The following is an 18,967-nucleotide window of genomic DNA, read 5'->3' as shown; positions in this document are numbered from 1 at the left end:
GGGAATAATGGTATAAAGGGTCAATGGTGACCATCCACATATCCGGAGTGGGTGGAATACCAGATAGAACATTCATAATGTGTTTAGAATCCCTAACATAGGAAGGGATTTTTTTAACTAAAGGCTGTAAATAAAAATCGATATATCTGCCCACCCGGGACGTGATGGAATCTATACCACTCACTATAGGTCGTCCCGGGGGGCAGACAGGATCCTTATGAAGTTTAGGAAGGTAATATATCGTCGGAGTTCGGGGGGCTTTAGGTATGAGGAAAAGTTTTTCTTTTAGTGTAAGTATCCCCTCAAACACACCCCTTTCCACCAAAATCTCCAAATCCCTTTTATATTTACTTTTGGGGTCACTGGTAAAATGGAGTAAGTACTGGTGTCATCGACAATGTTATGCATTTCCTTCAGATAATCGACCTTGTCTAACACAACAATGCCCCCCCCCCCTTATCTGCAGGTCTTATGAATAAATCTTTGTTGGTACACAAGGAATCCAATCCTTCCTGTAGAGTTTTATTAAGTTTGGCTTTCTTAATATCCATCGCCTCCAAATCTCTCAGTAGAACATCCCTGAAAATTTTCAGGGAAGGTGCCAGTCCTCCCGGAGGGTTAAACAGAGAGGCGTTAGAAAGGCCCGAATGAACGTAGCCATTTCCAGAAACTTGATTACTAGAATGGATACCCACCATGTATCTCTTAATGTTGATTTTTCTGACAAATTTGTGGATATCCATGTATGTTCCAAATTTGTTGAGACTCTGGGGGGGTGCAAATTTAAGACCTTTATCCAATATCACCCTCTCAGAGTCTGTCAGTGTTCTGGAGCTCAAATTAAAAATACCTCTACCTTCTACGTTTTGGAACGCTTGGGCTGTCCTGCGTCCCCTCCCCCCTCTGTTACCTCGCCTCTTTCGACCAACCTTTTGGTGCCCTGGCTGGGCCTGTGAAAACCCCAATTCAAGGAACCATTGGGAACCATAGGAGTTCCTGAAGGGGCAGGGGCACTTTGTGGTAAATAGGGAGGAGGTGCAAACCAGGGCCCTCCCTGAGGGGCAGAGAAATGGTTGGCCTGAGGCATCTGATACTCATCAGGGCCATCCATATCACGTAAAGGGAAAAAGGCGTTATTGGTGGGTATATTATAGTCCCATCCTAGCCCCGATTCAGGTTGAAAATACACTGGGGAGGGGTAATCAACATCCCCCATTTGTCCCTGACGCCAGTTATTGGTACCAACGGAGGGATGGCTCTGTCCTCTTAGGCCACCTTGTCCCCATCCCCTCCCTCTAGGTACTTGGTGTGATACTCTAGGAGGCTGGCTCTGGTAATAGCCAGCTCCACCTGAAGGGGCAGCCGAATTATAATTGTAGCCAGAAGCTCCCTGTGGGGGGCCGGTACTGAAAACTGGTCTAAAATTGAATCTAGACGTTGCCGGGCGACCCTGATTTTTCAAAGGTGGTCCCTTAAGAGGCCCTTGACCTCTCCTGGGTGAAGCTCTTGCGGGGGGGCCACCTCCTTTCGTTATCTGTTTGCAGGCTTGAGTTTTGCAGCAAGGGATTGCATAGTGTAGGGTGTCAGCAAGGAAGAACTCTTAGGCCTCGTACACACCACCGGATCTATCCGCTGGAATTGATCCGCGGATCAGTTCCAGCGGATAAATCCGGTCGTCTGTACGGCCTAGCGGATATTTATCCGCATACGTTTCTCGGCCCGATCGATTTCAAGCGGATATAAATTTCTTAGCATGCTAAGAAATGTATCTGCTTGAATCGGGTCCAGCGGATTGATCCGGTGGTCTGTACAGACTCACCGGATCAATCCGTCCGCTCCCCTCCCTCGCATGCGTCGTAATGATTCGACGCATGCGTGGAAGTACTTACCTTCCAGCGTCGCACATCATCGCGGCGACGGCGCGACAGTCACCGCGGATGAATTCCATGCGGATTTTGATCCGATGGTGAGTACAAGCCATCGGATCCAAATCCGGAGGAGGACCGTTTCCAGCGGAGATCCCCTCGTGTGTACGGGGTCTTAGGTTGTCCACAGCGATGGCAGCCTAGACGCAATGATGGTCTTTGCTAGCTGGCCATAATGTTGCCTGTATTGTAGCGTGGCCAGTAGGGCTGACAATAATAGAACATGGTTTCTTTTTAAGGTGAATGCCTTTATAGGCAGGGGACAGGTGTAGTGCATCAGCACTGAATCCAGCGCCGCCAGGCGATGATGTGGAATGCATTACGACACCAAGAGCGCCTGTTACAGAAGACAGGAGAGAGTAGGCAGAATTAATCTGGAAACAAAAAAACAGAACCATGTTGCACATTTGCTGCACAGTATGTAGTTACTTTTACTAGGATGCAATTCCAGAGGAAGAGAACAGATTTCTTTCTGGAAATTAAAGATTTCTGTTTTATTTTTTTCTGAGACTGATTTGCTGGACAGTATGTATTCTTTTTTCTAGCATGAAATTTCAGGGATGAAAATCATGAAGATCATTTTAGTCACTTTTGATAATCCGGGGATGTAGGGAAGAGACCCTTTTTCTCATCAACATAAAAACAAGGTACTTCGTTAGAGTGCCACCCTGGGCAGCATGTTCTGATAAGGGTCTGGTACGGATATTGGGGAAACCCATACCATTTTGTTATTTGCTTGTTTTTTTGTATGTAGGAGATAGCAACAGTGACATTAACAAGGAAAAAAGCTATTTTCTTTTTTTTTTGGAGGGGGGGGGGGAGGGGTTCCTCATTTAAGAGTTTATTTCCTTGTAAATGTTACTTTCCTGCAGTACATTGTATACATTGTACAAGTCTGCATCCCTCAAGCAAAATGTGCTGTGTTAATGTTTTGCTTTAACCACTTCCATACCAGGCACTTAGGCAGCTACCTGAACAAGCCAATTTTCAGCTTTCAGCGCTGTCACACTTTGAATGACAATTGCGCAGTCATGCTACACTGTACCCAAATGATTTTTTTATCATTTTGTTCCCACAAATAGAGCTTTCTTTTGGTGGTATTTGATCACCTCTGCGATTCTTATTTTTTGCGCAACAACTAAAAAGAGTGAACATTTTGAAGAAAATTAAGTTTTTATTTTTTTCTGTTAATTTTTTTGTAAATACGTACGTTTTATTTTTCAATTACGGGCACTGATATGGCGGCACTGATGGGAACTGATGAGGTGGCACTGATGGGCACCGATGAGGTAGCACTGATGGGCACCGATGAGGCGGCACTGATAGGCAGCGCTGGTATGCGGCACTGATGGGCACTCATAGGCGGCACTGATGAGCACTGATGGGAACTCATAGGTGGCACTGATGGGCACTCATAGGCGGCACTGATGGGCACTCATTGGCAGCACTTATCTGTGGCACTGATGGATGGCACTGATAGGCACTGATAGGTGGGCACTGGGCATAGATGGGCACTGAAAGGTGGCACTGATGGACACTGAGGGGTGGCACTGATGGCATTGCTGGGCATCACTTCAGTCAGTGCCCATGTTGCCAGTCAGTGCCCATTTGTGGGCACTGATTGGCATTCATTGTGCTTTTTTTTATTGTTTTTGTTTTTTTGCCTATTATTGCTTTTATGGGGCCATGGTGGCTTCCCTGGTGGTCCAGTGTGGGCATCCAAGGGGGGGGCTGCGCTGATAAACAATCAGCGCAAACCCCCCCTGTCAGGAGAGCCGCCGATCGGCTCTCCTCTACTCACGTCTGTCAGACGCGAGTGAGGAAGAGCCGATCAACGGCTCTTCCTGTTTACATCGTGATCAGCCGTGATTGGACACAGCTGATCACATGGTAAAGAGCCTCCGCTGGAGGCTCTTTACCAAGATCGGAGATGCAGGGTGTCAGACTTCCACCCCGCATCACCGATTGTCGCGCTGCGCGCCCCCACGGTCAATAGACGTCCAGTCAGGATTTCAGAACCACTTCAATATACTATTGACCGGGCGGGAAGTGGTTAAGGATTATTAAAAGAGCCACCACTGGCATTTTTAAATATTTAAAAACAACCAACCATGATACGTGTTTGACAATCCCTTGCTTCAGAACTGACTTTAAAGATTTGACTACCATTGGCTACTGAGAGTAGTGATGGGCAGGACACCCAGTTGGGTTTGGCCAGAACCCATCGAACACTGCAAATGTTCAGACCAGAACCACAAACCCTATTAAAGTCTTGAGAAATCAAATGTGGCCGGTTTAAAGGTTTATATGCAAGTTTATAGGCATAAAAAGGGTATAGGGGCCCCGGTATCAGAAAATTATAAAATCCAGCTGTCAACACTTCTTCCTCAATTGATAGGTCCTGAACAGGCAGGTTTTGTGGTTGGTAGATAAGCGATTATTAATGTGGGGAAGGTTATTACTGTACCTGAGAACTATAAATTGGTGGACTTTTTTACGGAGTCAGGAGCCATTGGAAGTGGCTATTTCAGGCTCTACTTCATTTTGGTTTCAGAGGACGCTTATTTTGTTGTTTAGATATTCTCGAAAATTCTTGATAGTACAACTCAGAGAAGCCAAAGGGCTCCTTGGGCCTTTTAAATTTTTTCTGATCCAACCAGAATGTAACAGTCACCACCGTTTACGATTTCCATTCCACCAACCACGAAAGCTTATCCGACACTCCAACCATCCAACAGACACGATCCATTCCATAAGAATTCCCCCAGAATTAAGACGAGACACAAGCTCTGTTCTTTCTGGTTTCAAATGAATGAATGAAAAACTCAGGTTTTTATACAGTTCACAACCAAAAAGCATGTTACAGGGACAATGAAACTCTCCACCCCCAAAACATCACACAATGGGGCTTCATACACATTCTTTTAGATAATGACATTCAGTTGAGTTAATTATCCCCCAGACGTCCTGACTCTGACAATAAGCGATTCACCTGCATAATACACATTCCTATGTCAGACGTTCTGTCTCCGACAATGAGCTATTCACACCATACAGTGTCATTAGCATCACACAATGGAATGTCTTTCAGGAGCCAGCCTCAATTAACACCCAAAAGTTAGACATCTGACCTTTACAGACTTAGCATCTCAACAGTCTATGTTAAGCATTGAAGGTCTCTTATTGACCTGTTGTGGGTCAGCATGAAATCACCTGTAATATGTCCAGATCTCCTGCAATACATGAATTATCATTTCTCAGTCACCCTATGCCCAAAAGGGGCATAGGATGACCCTAGACCCAAGAGTCATTAGTGACGCTGGCACAGGAGTACCCCACATCCTTCAAAGGTCTCTGGGTGTCACGGGCCATTCCGTTACACAGAACACATACAGTGGAACCTCAGATTGCGAGTAACGCGGTTAACGAGCATTTTGCAATACGAGCAATGTATTTTTTTAAATCATAACTCGATTTGCGAGTGTTGTCTTGCTAAACAAGTAGGATTCAGGCCAAAGTGGTGTACAGTACCGCGTTTGGCCTGAGGTGGGGGTGCACTGGAGACGAGCAGAGCCGAATATCGTTGATCGCAGCCGATCGGCGACGTTCGGTAATACACGAAACGTCCCGAGGACAGTTTGGCTGACTTCAGCAAATCTCGGGAATGAAGTCTTTCCGAGGTTTGCCGAGGTCAGCCGAAGTGTCCTCTGGCCTTTTCGGCCATTTCCAAAGCTCTCCGGTGCCCCTCCGCCTCTGGCGCATGCGGTATTGCATGCCATTGAAGTCAATGCAGAACAAATTATTTTAGTTTCTATTGACTTCAATGGGGAAACTTGCTTTGATATGCAAGTACTTTGGATTACGAGCATTCTCCTGGAACAGATTATGCTCATAATCCGAGGTTCCACTGTACTGTATATTGAAAGGTTCATTATAATCTGCTTGATTTTATATATGTGAAATATAATATGAAGATACTCCAATATGTATTTTTTTTAACTCATTCTTAGCTGTCGAGGCAGAAGGCAGCTGTCGGTCTGTTTTTTGTGTGTATGAGAGGATGAATATTGTTGGTTTAGGCAATTTACTTCTTTGTTCATATTAGAGGAATATTTGGATACTTTAATATCTGTAACATTTGAGATCTATAATTATTACAATTTATTTGCTTCATTAGTATCGGTGAAAATCAAAATGAAAAAAATAAAGAACATAATTTGTATTTTTGACGTCCCAGCTGAATGATCTTTTTTTTTCTTTTTCTTTTTTTTTGCAGTTGGTGCCTGGCCCTCAAGACCACTGCCAAGCTCCTTATGCCCCTTGCTTTACAATCCCTAGTCCAGGCCTCAACAAAATCCGGGCGCCAGGTAGCAATTGCGACAAGAAATTGTGACCTGGCGCCTGGGGAAGCTTAGGGCTGCAGAAGGCCGCAAAGCCGCGGCCTTAATTACCAGCCGGCGTGGGGCGTGATCGCGGCAGGCCTGCGCCCGCCGGTAATTGAGGCCGCGGCTTTGTGGCATTCAAAGAAGGAAGCTGAGGCCTGCAGAAGAAATCTAGGAGTGGCCATCTTGTGGTGGCCGTTGGCATTACAGGTTACATTACATTATATTACAAGTAGCAAAAAACAGCAGTTCTGATGTGTTTTTTCACTGCCATCTCCTTCCCTCTAATTAGAACCCCCAAACATTATAAATATTTTTTATTCTAACACCCTAGAGAATAAAATGGCGGTCATTGCAATACTTTCTGTCACACCGTATTTGCGCAACGGTCTTACAAGCACACTTTTTTTGGGCCCGCCGGTAATTGAGGCCAAGGCTTTGCGGCCTTCACAGAAGGAAGCTGAGGCCTGCAGAAGGAATCTAGGAGTGGCCATCTTGTGGTGGCCATTGGCATAAAATGGCGGTCATTGCAATACTTTCTGTCACACCGTATGTGCGCAGCGGTCTTACAAGCGCACTTTTTATGGGAGAAAATAAATTTTTTAAATAAAACAATAAGACGGCAGTAAAGTTAGCCCAATTTGTTTTTTATACTGTGTAAGATAATGTTACGCCGAGTAAATTGATACCCAACATGTCACGCTTCAAAATTGCGTCCGCTTGTGGAATGGCGACAAACTTTTACCCTTTAAATCTCCATAGGCAACGTTTAAAAAATTCTACAGGTTGCATGTTTTGAGTTACAGAGGAGGTCTAGGGCTAGAATTATTGCTCTCGCTCTACCAATCGCGGCGACACCTCACATGTGTGTTTTGAATACCGTTTACATATGCGGGCGCTACTCACGTATACGTTCGCTTCTGCGTGCGAGCTTGGCGGGACGGGGTGCGTTTTTTGGCTCCTAGATTCCAAGCAAATTTGTCAAACCCTGCCCTAGTCTATTAGACTAGAAAATTGCCATTAGTGATTTCTAAAACTTGGCTTCAATTGGTTTTAATGGGGTTGAGATTCTGGATCTGAACTTTGACAACATTCGCAGGACTTATGTCAAACAGAACCCGGGTACATTCCTCTCATCCCTAGTCATAACTAGTGAAATATTCTGAAAAAATATTTTCTCGCTTTAAGTGTCTAGAAAAAAAGAAAATCCTATTGCAAGGGAAAGAGGGTCTTGGCGATGGACAAAGATGCATCCAATTTCTAACATTAACATAATTTTCTTATGTGTTAACCACTTAAGCCCCGGGCCATTATGCAGCTAAAGGACCAGGCCCCTGTTTGCGATTTGGCACTGCGTCGCTTTAACTGGCAATTGCGCGGTCATGCGACGTGACTCCCAAGCAAAATTGAAGTCCTTTTGTTCCCACAAATAGAGCTTTATTTTGGTGGTATTTGATCACCTCTGCGGTTTTTATTTTTTGCGCTTTAAACAAAAATAGAGCGTCAATTTTTTAAAAAACACAATGGGCTAGATTCAGATAGCCCGGCGTATTTTTATGCTGGCGTAACATATCTCAGATACGTTATGCTGCCGTAACTTAGGGCGCAAGTTCCGTATTCATAAAGAACTTGCGCCCTAAGTTACGGCGGCGTAGAGTATGAGGTCCGGCGTAAGCCCGCCTAATTCAAATGTGGATGATGTGGACGTGTTTTATCCAAATTTAGTGTGACCCCACGTATTTGACGTCTTTTACGAACGGCGCATTCGCCGTTCGTGAAAGAATCCCAGTGCGCATGCTCGATATTACGCCGCAAATCGTCAATGCTTTAGACGTGAACGTAACTTACGTACAGCCCTATTCGTGAACGACTTACACAAACGACGTAAAATTTTCAAAATTCGACGTGGGAACGACGTCCATACTTAACATAGGATACGCCTCATATAGCAGGGGTAACTTTACGCCGGAAAAAGCCTAACGTAAACGATGTAAATAAATGCGCCGGGCAGATGTACGTTTCTGAATCGGCTTATCTACCTAATTAGCATATTCCTCGCGTAAATCGAAGGAAGCGCCACCTAGCGGCCAACGTAAATATGCAACTAAGATACGACGGCGTAAGAGACTTACACCAGTCGGATCCTAGCCTAATTTCAGCGTATCTTGCTTTCTGAATACAGAAAGAAGATACGCTGGTGCAGCTTTGAATTTACGACGTAAATTCTTTCTGAATCTAGCCCAATATTTTTACTTTTTGCTATAATAATTATCCCAATTTTTTTTAAATAAAAAACGTTTTTTTCCCTCAGTTTAGGCCAATACGTATTCTTCTACATATTTTTGGTAAACAAAAAATCACAATCAATTTTTTTCTACTAGTAATAGTGGTTATCTGTGATTTTTGTCAGGACTGCGATATTATGGCGGACACATCGGACCCTTTTGACACATTTTTGGGACCATTCACATTTATACAGCGATCAGTGCTATACATATGCACTGATTACTGGATAAATGTGACTGTCAGGGAAGGGGTTAACACTAGGGGGCGAGGAAGGGGTTAAATGTGTTCCCTAGGAGTGATTCTTACTGTGGGAGGAGGGGACCAACTGTGGGACTGTACCGGATCGAGGGTACCTAGCGGACATTGAGACCGCCAGGCACGCGCATCGGCATCTCAGTGACGCGGCGGGAACGCGCGAGGTGGCCGGAGGAGCTGAGGACGTCAATAGACGGCCTCCCGGACCTGAAGAGCCACCTTGTGGCCCGGGCTCCAAGAAGTTAAATACCACCAGAAGAAATCTTTATTTGTGTGAAAAAAAGATAACAATTTCAAAAGGGGTACAGTGTGGCATGACCAAGCAGTTGTCATTCAAAGTGTGACAGCGCTGAAAGCTGAAAATTGGCATAAAAATGTGGAACTATCAACATGCAATAGAAATCAATAAACACCCCAAATGAATAAAAAAAAAAAATACTGCCCCTCCCCCCAAATGGATCTCAGACCTGAAGAATTCACTGTGAACTACATGGTAGAGGCAAACATGAACCTCATTTATATTTATAGCACCTAGTCTGTATATCCTCATGAGATATGATGGAAAAAGAAAATGAATATTAATTATAATAATAATAATAATAATAATAATAATAATAATAATAATAATAATAATAATATGTGATTTCAGGTTCTGGTATCTCGATGCTCAGATCCCTGTATACCCGGCAGCAGAAAAAAGTTTGGATCTTCAATTCACAAATGCTGCTATGAGTGCGTCCCGTGTTCAGAAGGAGAGATCTCCAACGTTTCCGGTAGAGTTTGTATTTGTTAGCAAGTTAATGTTGGACTGGACAAAAAGTACCACTGTGGTTAAAGTGGTTGTAAATTAGTGTTGCTCACGAATATTCGTATTGCGAATATTCGGCTCGAATATGGCATATTCGAGTATTCGCGATATATTTCGAATTTTGCGGTGAATATTCGCTATTCCGAATATTCAAATTTTTTCAATTTTATTTTTAGAACAGATCACATCCTAGAGACGTCTAAAAGCATTGCTGGTATGATTAGAGACCTTGGGCCGAGTAGCTGAAGCGATCATTTTATCTTGCCGAAAAATCGCAATGCGATTATTCGGCAATCGGAATATCGCGCGATTATTTTTTTCGCCCTATCTTCCGCATCAGAGCGATTTTTTCAGTTTCATTTTTTTTCATTTTCAGTTTCATTTCATTTCAGTTGTCGAAATTCCGCAATAAATATCGCATTCGCATTTTGCGAAATTTCGATAAAATATCACGAATATTCTGAGCCAATCAGAGTGCTCCTACAGCATTTGTCGAAATTCCGCAATAAATATCGCATTCGCATTTTGCGAAATTTCGATAAAATATCACGAATATTCTGAGCCAATTAGAGTGCTCCTTCCGCATTTGTCGAAATTTCGCAATTATGTTCGCATTCGCAATAGCGAAATTTCGCAATCATTTCATTTCGATAAAATATCACGAATATTCGAATTTAGCGAATATATCTCGAATATTCGACTATATATTCGAGATATATCGCGAAATCGAATATGGCGTATTCTGCTCAACACTATTGTAAATAATAAAAAAAAAACAAAGGCATAATGAGCTAGTAAAATTGTGCTGATACTGCGCTGTCAAGTGGATGAACGGAAAGCAAAATGCTGCAGCTTTAAATGTGAGACACACACAAATTAGACCAATATAAATAAAATAAGCCGTGCAAATAACGTGATAATTAAAAAAAAAAAAACATCTAGCATACATAATTGTAATCTTTGTGCTATTGATAGGTTGAAATCACTTTAACGAATGGGTTGCCCTATCCGTAACACATTCCAATGAGTCCCAGTGAGAAAAGTGAGCAAATCAATGTCCTATACTCAAGGGAAGGACGCATCAGATGGTGGTTTGGTAGCTGGAAATACACTGCTCTCCTTCAAATAAAATGGTGACATCAAACCAAAGGGAACCACAGAACAGTGATAAGATAGAAAGGAAATCCTCCACCTTCCAAACAAACTGCCTCTTACCGAAAGGGAAGATCCCAACCAGAGATCTTCTGTTGGCGTGTGGCTTTCTACCCAGCCTAGGGGTCTATGTAGCAGGATATCCTTTATCCGGTATCCGATAAATCTCCCACCGCTCACAGATGCTCAATTGTGATTACAGCCAAGGTGAGGAAGGAAAGAAGGCTGACATAGCGTAATCCAGTAAAACAATTTAATGTAAAAAATATTTAAAATCGCACTTACAATAAGTAAGTAAAAATGTGCATGTAAAAGTTTTATAGCCGGCTGGCTAACACAGCCCGTTCACTCCGGGACTCTGAATGTAGTGATGACGTCAGCACGCAGCTACCCTACGCTGTTTCGTCACAATTGACTTTGTCCTGGGGCACGAGCGGCATGCTGACTCACCGCTATTTATATCTCTAAAACAAAGATGGGACAACCCCCATCTGAGCTCCCAGCATTTCCGAAGCTATAGTAGCCATATTGGATGAGGGAAAGATCTTATACTGATATGGGTGAAAAGATTGAACATATCCTCCCACAATATTACTTATGGCTAAGGTGTCAGAATTGTCTATATGTAACTTAAAAAATGATAAAGGATAAATGATTTTACTCATATCTAACTGTAAAATTTTGCTATCTGCTAAGTAGAATCTAGAAAACACGCTCACCAAGAGACATCTGATCGCATGCCGTGACCTCTCAATCACTGTGGTTTGCAATTCCATGTCCATCAATGCCGTGCTTCAGGTAGATGAATTTGCCACTAGTAAGGTGGGGCCACACTGTACTGAACAGATGACGATTGTCAGCCTATCCAGAACGTCCAACGTTCCGTCGTAGGTCGGCCAGTCACCTGACAGTGAGGCTCCTCCCACACTACCCGGCTGTGCCTTGGTTGGCGTTCACATAACGGTTATGGGCAAGCTTGCCCGCACTACGACGGGGGCGCCGTATGAATGACGCGTGTGTCCCGCTGTAGTGATGCCCACTCCTCGTCATAGCATCCGCCCGCATGTGACGCTGACGTCCCGTCCCGTAATGCACTTAAAAGGTCACTAAAGGAAAAAAAATGTTTTGCTGAAATTACTGTTTACAGGGTATAGAGACATAATAGTTAACTGATTCCTTTTAAAAATGATTAAAAATAGATAAAAACCAATCATATAATGTACCTACAGTTTAGTCTAGTTGTTGCTGCTGTTTCCTGGTTCTCTGATGTACAGAGCCAGAGAGCCAATACAGGGCAGTGATGCTTTGTCTAAAACCCCTCAGCACCAATCCAGTTTTGTTTTACAAACAGTAATCACACCTCCTTGATTAGTCACCACAGTGAGAAATCTCCCAGTACTGTGGTGATCAGGAAACAGACAACCAGGAAGTGTCCAGAACAGAGAGGAATTACAGCAACATCAGAGCAAAAACAAACAATGAGGACATGAAACCAGGACTGCAGTAGGGTAAAGGAAGCTATTTAGCTAAAAAAAAATCCTTTAGTGACCCTTTAAGGTGGGGAAAGGGGCTAAACTGCTTAAACGTTTAGATAACCCTGGGTGGAGGAGTCAACCAAGTTAAAGGCTCAGTAATTGGCCTGTATCAAGTGGATTATATATTGAATATTGAAAACTTCACCCAACACATGAATATGAATTAGTGTAAGTGTAGAAATATCAACATTCAATGGACAATATATCTAATATCTAAAGGTAAAGAGAGTAACCTTATCTTGCTTAAATTAAATAAAATTCTATTGAAATTCCTTACTAAGGAATAGGGCTGTCCCAGTGACGTAGCACAGTGTGCATCAGAGGGGGACGGGGTCACGTGACACGTGGCCCGCCTCCCCTATAAAAGAAACGTCAAGCTCCGGAATGTCATTCGCGGAGCTGTGCTCTGAATGGACGGACCTTCTCATCGTTGGACCAATCGTGGGCGAGAACACCCGTACACCCGTCGCAGGAGAAGTCATCCGCCGCGGGATACAAGACAACGATGGATCAGGGAGCAGCATGGATCGTCTATTTTCACCGCTGTATCTTTTTTTGGTTTAATTAATAAAGTATTTTGTTCAACAGTGTGTGTGTTTTTTTTTCAGACAACTATTTTCACTTCCTTCGTGAAATGGTAGGGGTACAGTGTACCCCATTATCATTTCACACAGGGGGGGTCAGGATCTGGGGGTCCCCTTTGTTAAAGGGGTCTTCCAGATTCTGATAAGCCTCCCACCAGCATACCCCCACAACCAACGGGCAAGGGTTGTGGGGATGAGACCCTTGTCCCCATCAACATGTGGACAAGGTGCTTTGGGGGGCACCCCAACGCACCCTCCCCATGTTGAGGGCATGTGGCCTGGTGCGGTTCAGGAGAGGGGGGGCCGCACTCCCCCCCTCTTTTCTGCGGCCAGCCAGGTCAACGTGCTCGGATAAGGGGTCTGGTGTGGATTTTAGGGGGAACTCCACAACATTTTTTTTTTATTTGGGGTGGAGTTCCCCTTAAAATCCACACCAGACCTGAAGGGTCTGGTCATGGATATTTAGGGGGAACCGCACGTCATTTTTTTTTTTAAATTGACGGCGGGGTTCCCCTTAATATCCATACCAGACCTAAAGGGTCTGGTTATTGAATTTGCGGGGACCTCTGCGCATTTTTTTTTTTAAAGTCTGTGTCCCATTGTCTACAATGGGGTTTGGAGTTCGGGTTCGGGTTCCCGAACCCAAACTTTTTTTTTTAAAGTTCGGGTTCGGACCCGAACCAGAACATCCAGGTGTCCGCTCAACTCTAGTGGTAATGAAAGGAATCATTGGTCTATCCCTTTTTCGTTTGGGACCATCCTCTAGTAGTGAGGTTCTGTCGATCCTGGCTACTTTTCTCTGAGTAATGTCTAGAGAGTCCCTATCATAACCTTTTTCAACCATTCTTGTTTTTAAAATATCTGCCTGTATTTGATAGTCTGTGATTTCTGAGCAATTACGTCTCATTCTTACAAATTGGCTCTTTGGTACTGACTGGAGCCACGATTCCTTGTGACAGCTCCCTAAAGGAATATACGCATTCCGATCGGTCTTCTTAAAATAAGATGTGGTTTTGAAGCCTGTCTTATTTTTGATGATTGTAAGATCCAAAAAATGTACTTGTTCTTGGCTGGCTTCATATGTAAACCGAATGCCCCTATCGTTGTTGTTGATAGAAAGGAAAAATTTGTTGAGCTGTGGAGCAGTGCCATCCCAGAGGAGGAGGACATCATCAATATATCTTGCCCATAGGGCCAGACAAGGATTGCGGTCCCTGTAGATGATGTCCTCCTCCCATTTGGCCATCAATAAATTGGCCAAGCTAGGGGCGTACTTGGCCCCCATTGCCACGCCCCGCTGTTGCCTGTAGAAATTTGAGCTAAACCAAAAGTAAGATTCGCTGTGTATTCCAAATGGTCCATGATAAATGATTGTTGTTCCTCTGGTATGGTGCAAAGAAGATTTAAATAGTACTTTACTGTGGATAAACCCAGTCCATGTGGAATGATGGTATAAAGGGATGTGACATCCGCTGTTACCAGCCAGGTTTGATCGTTACATGATTGTTGGGATAATAGGTTTAAAACGTGTTTGGTGTCCTTGAGGTATGAGGGTACCTGTTGGACTAACGGTTGGAGGAAGTGGTCTATATACTTGCCCACCCGGGACGTGATGGAATCTATACCACTCACGATAGGACATCCCGGGGGGAAAGTCAAACTTTTGTGGATTTTTGGCAAGCAATATAATATTGGAACCCTTGGTGCCTTTGGTATCAAAAAAAGTTGTTCTTTCTCATTTAAAATGCCTGATCGGGCACTCTTATGAATCAATTTTTCCAATGTCTGTTTATATTGAATAATTGGATTCCCTAATAAGGGAACATAGGTGTCCCGATCACCAACTATTTTATTTAGTTCTTGTAGATAGTCTTTGCGATCCAGAACTACTATCCCCCCCGCCCTTATCAGCGGGGCGGATAACCAATTCTTTGTTCTTGCACAAAGTATCCAGCCCTTCCTCCAATGTTTTGTCCATTTTCGAGTTGACTATTTTAATGTTTTCCAAATCGCAGGACAACATCAGGAAATACCCTCAAAGAGGGAGCCAGAACTCCTGAGGGGTTAAATGTTGATGCATTCGACAATCCTGAGTGTTGGTATACTCCCGTATTACCAGGTGTGCTTGCAAAATACCTTTTTATATACATTTTTGTGACATATTTGTGTATGTCCATGTAAGTCTCGAATTTGTTTAATGCTCGGGGGGGGGGGGGGATTTCAAACCCTTACTCAATATTGAAATCTCTGGTTTAGTCAAAGTTTGAGTACTTAGGTTGAAAATGCCCTCTTCTGTTAGGTCCTTGACTTTTTTTGCTGATTGGACTCTCCTCCCCCCCTTTACGACGACGTGCTGAGAAAAATGAAGTTCAATGCTTCCGAGCTTGCGTCGACTTGATTCTGAGCATGCGTGGATTTTTCTCCAATGGAGTTCCACACAGACGATCATTTTTTTCTATCGGTTTTTTATCCATAGGAACATTTTAAAACATGTTGTATTTTTTTTTTTCATCGATGGAAAACAAATTGATAGGACCCACACACGATCGGTTTGTCCGATGAAAACGGTCCATCGGTCAAAATACAAAATAATTGTATTGCTTTCCTCTACATGTTTCGCGTACCATTACGCTTCTTCAGGAGCATGATAGTAAACAGGTCGTGTTGAATAGTGTAACACAGACCTAGATACCCAGGCACTGGCAGTATATCTAGAGTAGATAGCCAGTCAGGATTGTAAGGATCATAATAATAAACAGCAGCGTGGTAAACGAAGCACAGTCTGCCGGGAGGCAGAAAAGGGATTTTTAGGTGTAGTTAACTTGATCCACCAGGACATGTGCAAGAGTGGTAGAGCTATTGCGTAGACTGGGAAAAGACAGCCTGTTAAAAATAGTGCCCAAAAGCTGGTAGTGTGCCCAAGGTCTCACAACCTGGGTGGGTGGCGTGGTTAGCGGTCCTGTTACTGCCCTTACTGTGAGCTGCCGTAACAGGGCAGTAACAGGACCGCTAAAAAAATATGCACTGTCACTCTACTAATGACACAGGCTGGGAAGGAGTTAAACATCAGGGGCAATTAAAGGGTTAGCTGTGTGCCTAACCAGTGTTTTACTGTACTGTGTGTGGTGCTTTTACTAGGGGCAGAGATGGAATTTTAATCCCTGCTTTGCAGGGTCACAAACTCCATCCCTTCCCTCCAGTCAGAACTGAGATCTGCCTTGTTTACATAGGCAGATCTAAGTTCTGTGTCGTTCCTCATCGATCGGTGGGTGCCGGCGGACATCCAGTCTCCGGCACCTGCCAATATTGGGTGAAGGAATGGTAATAAAGGGGGAAAAGCTCTGCAATTTTCCTAGGCTTCCCCTACTCCTTCCTCAACATCTCCATGTGTTGCTGCAGCTTGGGTAGAGCAGGATCACTAGTGACAGGCGATCCCTGCTCCTGTTGTGAGTCCTGGTCTCTCTCCACAGTGCAGATCCAAGTCAGTGAGTGGCCATCATACTCTGCTGCTAGATTTTGATTGCTGGGCCCTTGGGTGGCAATCAACACCCTTAATATATACAGTGCCACATCCTAAATATTTAGAGAAATGTAGTGGAAAAGATGGACTTTGTAGGCACTATTTAGAAATATGAAAAATTTACTTTTAATAAGTTACAAATAAATGTAATTCACAGATGTCAGTTACATCTAGTGAAGCATATAAAACACAAGAATAAATAAAAGCAAAAACAAAATGTCAGAATATGAGACCAGGTGACAAAACCACAGGTATAGACTTAGAACGCTGATGACATTGTCGCAAAAGAGCGTGGCGGATAGAGTTGATATTGCCTGGGTCGACACCATAAAGATCTTGACAATTGTTGGAGTTGCTCAAGAGTTGCTCTACATGTTTCGTGGATCAGAGCCACTTCCTCAGGAGCACTGAGAACTACAGTGTATGAAAAACAATAAACAAAAAGAAAAGAAAAAAAATAACCGCCACGCTCTTTTGTGACAATGTCATCATTTTGTTTTTGCTTTTAATCTTGTGTTTTATATGCTTCACTAGATGTAACTGACATCTTTGTATTATATTTTTTTGTAACTTATTAAAATAACATTTTTCATATTTCTAAATAGTGCCTACAAAGTCCATCTTTTCCACTACATTTCTCATCATACTTTGCCCTCCCCCCCATTTTTTATATTTTATTTACCTCTCTTACAATGCATTTATAGAAATCCAATTGCTAGCTGTTAGACAACACAAGACAATTATTTTTCTCAGAAGCTCTGACCCAGACGCTCATTGTGTTTGTATTGTTCTTTCTGCAGACAGTGAAAACTGCATGAAATGTCCTGATGATGAATGGCCAAATGAGAAGAAGGATCGGTGTGTTCCAAGAGTGGTGGAATTTCTCTCCTACACTGATGATCCAATTGTTGGAGTGTTCTCAGCTGTCTCCATCCTCTCTTGTCTTCTGACTGGTTTAATATTATGGATATTTATACATTACCAGGACACCCCCATTGTTAAAGCCAATAACCGGGACCTGAGCTATCTTCTCCTGGTCTCCATCATGCTGAGCTTCCTCTGTGTCTTCTTGTTCCTCGGCCATCCAGTAGATGTGACCTGCATGCTGCGTGTCACCTCTTTTGGTGTCATCTTCTCAGTTGCCGTCTCTTCTCTACTTGCCAAAAGTATCATGGTGTGTATTGCTTTTAAAGCCACCAAACCTGGGAGTTCCTGGAGGAAATGGATGGGAGTCAAACTGTCCAATTTTATCATTTGTGTCTTCTCATTGGTCCAAGTCATAATCTGTGTCACTTGGTTGTCTATTTCTCCCCCCTTCCAGGATCGGGACACTCACTCTTATCAGGGGAAGATCATCATTCAGTGTAATGAGGGTTCAGTTATCGGCTTTTACTCTGTCCTGGGATATATGGGGCTTCTGGCAGCTGTGAGTTTCATTATCGCTTTTTTAGCCAGGACATTACCGGACAGTTTTAATGATGCCAAGTACATCACCTTCAGCATGCTGGTGTTCTGCAGCGTCTGGATTGCCATGATCCCGGCCTATCTGAGCACCAGAGGGAAAAACATGGTGGCTGTGGAGGTTTTTGCTATAATGGCCTCAAGTTCTGGACTTCTTGGCTGTATATTTTTCCCAAAATGTTACATAATTCTGTTCAGACCTGACCTGAATACAAAAACAGTTCTCCGCTAATATGTATGGAACAACACTGGGCTACCAGCAGTTATAGCATTATCTCTATTATTGGTAATGTTAGCATGTTGTTAGTGTACTGAGAATGAACACTGTTAAATTTAAATGTTTAATAATTACCTCTCGGGTGGACGGTGAGTCTAATTTCTGTTCTAGACACCGCTGGTATCAGACACTTTGAGTTTCTTGGAAATCTTGTCCCCCACAGAGTGTAATGGTTCCCCCCCACCAGCCGTTCCGTCAATACAGAATAATGTAGTGACTTAGTGAGGAGGAACCACAGTGACCAGAGGAGGGCAAAGTATCCAAATCATCCTAATGTGTCAGATACCAGAGACACCCATCACTCTTCAAGAGAGAGAAGATTTTACTCACCACCTTCCCGGAAGATAATCATTGAACATTCTTTTTTTATAAGCTGATTGTAAATGTAATTTTTGTTAGTGTCTGGGTCATATTATTATATTGTATGTAGATGTATCTGGCCATATTAATAAATACATGTTGTTGGTATTTTCTAAAATAATTTGTAATACTAGTTAAAGTTGATGGAAGCATGTTCTCAGTAAATTCACTGGTATAATAGCATAGAAGAGCCGGCACTTCTGGAAATTAAGTCTTAAGTCTTTATTTCGGTATTATGACCATGTAAAAAAAGGGTGTGGACTAACGCATTTCAGAAAGAGCCTTGTGCTGTGCACAAGGCTCTTGCCAAAACACGTCAGTTTCCCCTTTTTTACATGGTCATACCGAAATAAAAACTTAAAGGGTTTGGTGACCCATTTATATAAGACTATTCCAGTTCCTCTATGGCATAGCACACTATG

General features: G+C 43.2%; 1 protein-coding gene across 1 annotated transcript in view; it reads left to right on the top strand.

Moving 5' to 3' along the window:
• LOC120932520 (vomeronasal type-2 receptor 26-like) overlaps window positions 1-18,735 on the top strand; it is a 73,745-nt gene extending 55,010 nt beyond the window's left edge. The window contains exons 5-6 of the mRNA XM_040345381.1: window positions 9,498-9,621; window positions 17,248-18,735. Of these exons, the coding sequence (XP_040201315.1) occupies window positions 9,498-9,621; window positions 17,248-18,140 (1,017 nt within the window). The 3' untranslated portion in view covers window positions 18,141-18,735. The remainder of the gene's footprint in view (window positions 1-9,497; window positions 9,622-17,247) is intronic.
• Window positions 18,736-18,967: the final 232 nt, after the last annotated feature.

The sequence above is a fragment of the Rana temporaria genome, chromosome 1 (genome assembly GCF_905171775.1).
Source record: "Rana temporaria chromosome 1, aRanTem1.1, whole genome shotgun sequence".
Classification (NCBI taxonomy): domain Eukaryota; kingdom Metazoa; phylum Chordata; class Amphibia; order Anura; family Ranidae; genus Rana; species Rana temporaria.
The sequence above is the reverse complement of the archived record's forward strand: the minus strand, read 5'-3'. Positions and strand labels throughout refer to the sequence as shown.